Genomic DNA, 7,019 nt, shown 5'->3' on the forward strand with positions numbered 1-7,019 from the left:
CCTCTGTAACTTGATGATGGATTAAATATCCCCTAACATGACTTGCATGTTCAGTTTGTATTTTCTCAACTATCAGCAACCAGGGGATAAGTAACACTGGGAGAATTTAAACACAGGGTAACAAGACACAGGTGGGAATAATCAGGGGCGGGGCTGACGCTGATTAGCACAGGAGACACTGAAGGGGTGACAATCAGGAAATTAGAGGGAAAACTAACGACAGACAGGAAAACACAGGGAAAAAAGACCAGACAATATAAAGGGAGGAAAACATGACAAGGAGAACAGAAAAACACCCACTACCAGACACACAAACTTAAAACCGTGACAATACCTAGTTTCTTTATTGCAGGTTTGGAAAAGCGGAGCCTTTCCCAGCATCCATTGGGCGAGAGGTTGCCAGTTTATCAAAAGACCAAAAAGAGACACATTCACACCTACAGGCCGACTAGATGTGGGAGTAAACCCAGACAGACACAGGTGGACGAGTATCTTTCTTCCTGAGAAAACCATAAATGCCATGGCCCAATCATCAATCATCTTCTGCCACCTCTTTTAAAATGCTTAATGTCTCCAAAGTAGATAGAGAGATTAAGACTAGTCCCCCCAGGATGACATTTTGAGGCTGGTGAGAAAATGATTTATGGCTTAGCTCGCCCCTCACTGGAGTCTGTCTTCGTCTCTTTAAAGGAGACTATAAAGTGTAATCAAGACGCGGTTACAGCAAACACTTTGTCTGACCCTCACGCCCACAATGCAACAGCCGCTGTATCCATCCAGAACCTCTCCACTTCTCTGTGTTTGATTCAGTCTGCGTCATCCGTCATTTGTTCGCATCCTTGCAGACGTATGTCACCATATAAAAATCGAGCTCAGCCAAATCTCTCACAAAGACGGAGAGGAGCTGTTGTTGTTTGAATAGCCCGAGAAAACTTTTTTCTCAAATGAATGTGAGCTCCACTTTTCTAAGTTATAGGTCCTTTTTAAATTGAGTGACTTTAACGTGGTTATTTCTATGATGTCAGTGTGCTATAGGAAGAACGTGGATATACTATATTAAAGAGGCCATACTATGGGTTTTTCCCTTTGCTGTATTATGGTTAAAAGGCTTTGTAAGTGGTCTGCAATTCTCACCCACATACTCCCTGACATCTCTATGGAACACAGCCAGCCAACTAACCAATCAGAACAGACTGGGCTCTGGTTCCAGACAGAGGGTGAAAAGAGGTGATGCAGCACAGGCAGTACGAGAAAAATAAAGAGCTTTTTGAACATTAAAGCAAGGAGACATGTCACAGTAGAGACACTACATACAAATATTGGCATTAAAGGGCCCCTTCAGGTCGATATATCGATCCTTAATTTAAATAAACACTCAGGGCAACATCTACAACTATTTCCCAATCAGGTACCCTAAAAAGAAGAGGAGTGTATAATTAAGTGGTAACATTCCCTGCTCTACAGCGCCTGCTTTGTCAACCTGTCTGTGGCGGTGTCAGCGCGAGGCAATCTGTCACCCACTTTAGGTTCAAGCTTAAATATTTGAACAGCCTTAAGAAAAAGTGCTGATGTGGTTCTATGTGAAATCCACTACTTTGCAATTAAAGCGGCCCTAGCAGTCACAGAGAGACAGTGACGCCATTGAGGGCGACACCTTGGGAAAAGGTGCACAGATCAGCTTTAAAATCCTTCAATTATTTAACCAGAATGTCTTTTTTTTGTTATAGACAATGTTTACATAGGCCTGAGCAACAATGAGAATATGCTTTTTTTGGAAATAGTTTAGTTTAGAAAAGCATTAAATATAAATATGTTTGCATTAAGACACAACTTAACAACATGAACAGGAGGTGACTCTGCAATCAAACAATTTGCAGCATTAAAGAGAGACTTCCTTACCTGTGACGGACAGCTCAGTCGTCCTTCTTACCAAAAAGTTCCCAAACTCTAATTCGCAGGTGTAATTCCCAATGTCATCTTCCCGTACGTCCTTGATGGAGAGAGTGTCCCTTTTCCTTTCTATGGTTTGTCTCCACTGCTTTGGTTTGCATTCCTTTATTATGTAAACACAGGGTACAAAATGTCAAAATCAACAGGAATACGCTTTTATTTAACATGAAACTCTTCTAGTTGTATGAACTTTGAATCCAAAGAGAGACCTATTTTAGTAAACATGCTTTTAGAGCGGCTTTTCACACAGCTAAAGGTAAAAAGACTCCGCGTAAATACACGAGTTATTGCTTACATTTGTTCGGTGCATTCTTGCTGCACACTAACATTCTTTAAAAAAGATGTTTGGGGGATGAACGGCTGTTTATCATTCTACTAATGTTGATTGAATTGCATCAGCTACTCTTAAATTAATTACTCAGTTCATGTACAAGTTCTTAGTAGCATCTACAGCTTTATTTCAACCCCATAGAAAGCAGTTAACGATGTAAACAGGAGGATACTTGATCATTAAAAGCTCGTAAAGCACTTCTGAAATGGTTCAATTCCTTAGATCATGGTCATTTGAGTCCACTGCTGTCACACATTACAGTTTTTTGTCTTAAAAAAAAGGGTCACAGAACACCTGAGGCAAAGGAAAACTGGGCCACTGTGGGATGGTTTCGAACTGTGGTCCAAGAGAGGCCTCCCAGAATTAAATCAGCCCACACCGACACAGCGAGAGCAAATAACCAGAGGGTGTGGAGCCCACAGTCATTATCTGCTACTTTCATTTGATTCAATGGGAAACTGAAGAAGCTTTTTGGCCACCTAGTCCAGCACACTTTAACGTTTGATGAATTGGCCCCCGAGCTCCGCCGAACAGCTCCATCAAAGTGGCCTGTTGGACACGAGGAGGTCTGCGCGGGTCAGTTACACTGTGGGCGTAGGAGAAAGCTAGATGTGACTGTACACGGTGAATAGATTAGTCTCTGTCAGATATATATTTATTTAATAAATGCTTCAAAAGTCATGGTGCTTGAAGTTCATTAAAATCTGAATGAAGCTGACCTTAACGAGGTTACTCTTCTTTAAAGAAGCTTTTTAATAATGTGCGTGATGGGTTTAAGGTGACGGACAAAAGCGGGGCACCTCTGCCTTTTGAAAGGAAATTAAATCAGTGGTTGTTATTTGAGAGAAAGGGTGCATGTTACCTTGTACCACACGATATCTGGCTGCGCTCCTGGCTGTACATAATCATCGATGCTCGGGCAGGTGATGTCTTTGTTTTTGCTCAGTTCGGCCTTCTCAAAGAACCTCATTTTGGAGTTGAAGCAGAGGTCTGTGTCGTTCTCTGCCACCGTGAGAGACATGGACACCTTCATGCAGTATGTCGAGTTCCTGCAGAAAGGAAAAAAGAAAAGGTTAATGAATCAGTTGGACAAAGAAATCATAATGAAGTCTTGGCAGAAGCAAAAGCTGCAAGCAGTCCAGCTCCGGTTTCACATACACTCAAAGTCTCATTCATTAGATTACATATGAATAGCTAAATGCAGCAGAGGCAGATGTATAGAAGCCTTCCTCTGGAAAAACATTTATTATTTCCACAATTCACAATGGGGCTAAAACTGTTCTTTAGTGCTGAATGTTGCACCATCATATCCAATATGACACTTAATCCAGACAATTATAGACACATTCAAGTGTCAATGCCAGTGATGCATGACGAGCCTACCTCTAAAGTGTGTGTATAAATACTATATATAGTGTATATGTGTGTGTGTGTACAAGGGGAAGGGACACTGTCGGTAACATGCAGCGACAGCCTTGAATGTCAACAGCGCTCTAAGATTGATTGAGCGTTTTGTTTTCACGCGTTAAGCAGATACAGTGCGAGCTAGCAGAAAATTACTTGCTGCAATTGATGTACTGCAACTGCTCAGGTCGTATACATAAAGAAGGGAATTTATAACGCGAAGGGAGAATGGGAGTAAAATGCAAGATCACTTGTAATGTTTGAAGACTGTATGCTTGCCACAGATACCGGGGCGTTTTTTATCCACGGTGGAATAAACACTTAATTTTAACGCCTGGTGTATGCAGTATAATGCAGTATAGTGATTTGTGTTGCTCCTGTATTGAGAACACATGTCTTTAAATACTAAACCAATCTGCGTCGAGCTTTATCATGTGTAACCTTGTAGGGAATCAGAAAGTGATGCTTCACGGTTACATGAGAAGTAAATATGCAGCTGCTTGGCATTTACTTCTTTCCTGTTTGGGTCATTAATGAGACAGCGATTTTGAGATTGAATCTGTTGCTCGAGTAATTCACAGGACAGGACACAGGAGTCAATGAACACATTGATTCTCGGGAACGTTGTGCTATTTGAAGAGAGGGAAATAAAAGCAAAGGTCCTTAATGATCGATGGGTTCAATAGGAGCACCTTTTCTTTGGTGAAAGCGGCTAAGAAGACTGTCATAGTGGACAAGCACTCAGGCCCGAATGAAGGAAATCCCACCCCCCGCTGGTTAAAACACCAAACAAATTGGCAGTGTTGAGGAAAATCTCATTGCTAATTTTCCAACCAAAGCTGGTTACACAAATTGAGCTGAACAAACAAACAATTACAAACATGTTAAATCCTAACATAATTGCACTGAATTAACTGCCTCGTGGATTAGTACAGCACACACTGGTCTTAGCTACAGTGTCGGCAAACAATCCCTCGCCGCTCGAAACTGGCCAGTGCCGAGCGCTCCCCCTTTACAGGAAGTGAGTGTGCTGTTTTCATGATGCAAATGTGACATGATGTGGAGATTATCCCAGACAACTCCTACCAGATGGACACCTGTGCAAATGAGATCCCACGGGAGCGCTCTCTTCCCTGTTAAATATTCTGGGCAGCACTAATAAACTGGAAGACAGAGAGAGGGAGAGAACTGTGTCATCTGCTCCGCAAGAGTGATCGATGGTGTGGGCCAACACTGTGTCCTACGATGTCTTTCCAACATTTCACCTCCATCGTGATGCCTTTTGAGCCTTTTGAGCCAGGTGACTATTCACAGGTGTAATATTCATGAAGACAATCCTAAGAACTAAAAATGATCTGTGTTCCAGTGACTTAACCGTATACTCAGCATTAAATACTGCAGATACAGTGATAACAAGCTAGCTGATGGCGTTAATAGGTGACACTGTCTGTCAAATGTGTCAAACCGAAGGGGCTATGCAATGTCGTGGCAATGATAGATAGCATCCGGCATACATCAGCTGAGAGAAGTGTCAGGCTGACAGATACTGTATGCAGCTGGAGGGCAGGCAGAGGACTGCAACACGCGGCAAATGCACTGAAATGATGTGCAATGGTCAGTAAGGAGTTAAGCAGCATGCTGAGAGGATTTTGATTGGCACACTGTCGGGAAACACTGCAGTAAAATATACCCATGGGATTTAGAAGTGGTTAAACTCAGGGGTTCATTTGTAGATTTATGTATGAAGCCTAGATAGTTAGATCCCTCCTAACAAAAAGCATCCACCATATTTTTATTTTATTCTATTGGCCGTCATTAAATCTAACTCACAGGACAATAAAACCAGATGCAAACCTGCCCTTTATCTCAGCGACTGTTCGCTCTGATATTAAATAATAGGCAGCAGAATTGATTTGAAATTCTCCCGAGGATCCGGGGGCACCTGTGGGGAAATTAATGAACTAACTTAATGAATCTGTTAATTAAAACAACTCCTCTCTAATAGAAAATGGATGATGAAATAATTGCGATTACTCATTAGAGCTTACTCTCAACTAACAATAACTGTCTCTGAGTATTGTCTCAGCGCACAGCACAAGGTTGATGAAAGGTTACCTGGGTATAATGTCATTACAGAGCAGTAAAACGAACCCACCGCATATTAACCATTTACATATTTGATATAGGATGTTGACCTATGCTGTAAAATAACATGACGGTCTTGAATCAGGACCTCGTCAGCATTTTTAATTAAAGATGAATGAGGTTTATGTTAATGCAGGTCGTAAAATACAAATAATTCACTAGGTAAATACTTCAATCAATCAATCAATGTTTATTTATATAGCCCAATATCACAAATGTTACATTTGTCTCAGTGGACTTCACAGTTTGTACAGAATGTCAGTATGAAAATACTTGCCAAAACTTTTAAATGTACAGAGACATGCAAAATTGAAAACTACCGTCTGTAAATGACAACCTATTCAAGAAGAGTTGTCAGGTTGTTAATATGCACGCATCCAAATGTCTCATCGCTTAAATGTTCGCTACCCAGCCAGGCAGCATCCTCCATCACTGCAGCTTTGCTAAAACGTCACAAAGAAGTATTCCTACTGTCATCAGGGCATCAGGCTCAGAAACCATATTTTTTTCAAATCTGCGAACATTCCGTTGTTCCTGTTGGCTTGTCTGCTGTCTACACCCAGGGGTGTTCAAACTCAGATTTCATCACGGGCCACATGGAATTATGGTGCACTCAAAAGGGCCGTTGTAACTTTAAACTTTAGTAGTAAAGTATTTGGAATCATATATAAGATGATGTCTACTTATTACATTATTGGCTCTGCATTGGATTCTTATCGGATAGGTAAGTTAACTTCATATTTAACTACGTCTGAAAGCAGAAGTCTTCGGCAAATAAGTTGCAATCCTTCGGGAGAATGTCACGAAATGATTTAAAAAGAAAGCCAAAGGGGCAGGAAAAAAGGAAATTTGGGGGGGAAAGGTAAGATTTGGTAAGGAAAAGCAAAACGTTTGAAAAAACCATCTCTATTCTCGAGAAAAAGTCAACATTCTAAAACCAAAGGCATATTTTGAAGAAAAAACATCAAATGCGGAGAAAAAAGTCCTAATTGACGATGCATTGTCGGACATGTAGGTTATGGCCAACGGCTCGTAAATCGGCGCTGAGACCGTGATAAGTAAAAGTATTATATTCTTGGCAAGCTCTCTGTGGGCAAGAAAATTAAGTCACGGCCGGTTTGGCCCCCAGGCCTTGAGTTTGACACCGCTGTCTCACACTTAGCATGCCAGGTTAACTGAAAGATGCAAC

At 41.3% G+C, this 7,019-nt stretch overlaps 1 protein-coding gene across 1 annotated transcript in view; it reads right to left on the reverse strand.

Moving 5' to 3' along the window:
- LOC104949908 (interleukin-1 receptor accessory protein-like 1-B) overlaps positions 1 to 5,845 on the reverse strand; it is a 6,376-nt gene extending 531 nt beyond the window's left edge. Inside the window, exons 1-3 of the mRNA XM_010776338.1 lie at positions 5,841 to 5,845; positions 3,144 to 3,330; positions 1,900 to 2,053 (exon numbers count right to left, since the gene is read on the reverse strand). Coding sequence (XP_010774640.1) covers positions 1,900 to 2,053; positions 3,144 to 3,330; positions 5,841 to 5,845 — 346 coding nt within the window. The remainder of the gene's footprint in view (positions 1 to 1,899; positions 2,054 to 3,143; positions 3,331 to 5,840) is intronic.
- Between the last annotated feature and the right edge of the window lie 1,174 nt (positions 5,846 to 7,019).

Source organism: Notothenia coriiceps, unplaced genomic scaffold, assembly GCF_000735185.1.
Source record: "Notothenia coriiceps isolate Sejong01 unplaced genomic scaffold, NC01 NC01_scaffold00016872, whole genome shotgun sequence".
Classification (NCBI taxonomy): Eukaryota; Metazoa; Chordata; class Actinopteri; order Perciformes; family Nototheniidae; genus Notothenia; species Notothenia coriiceps.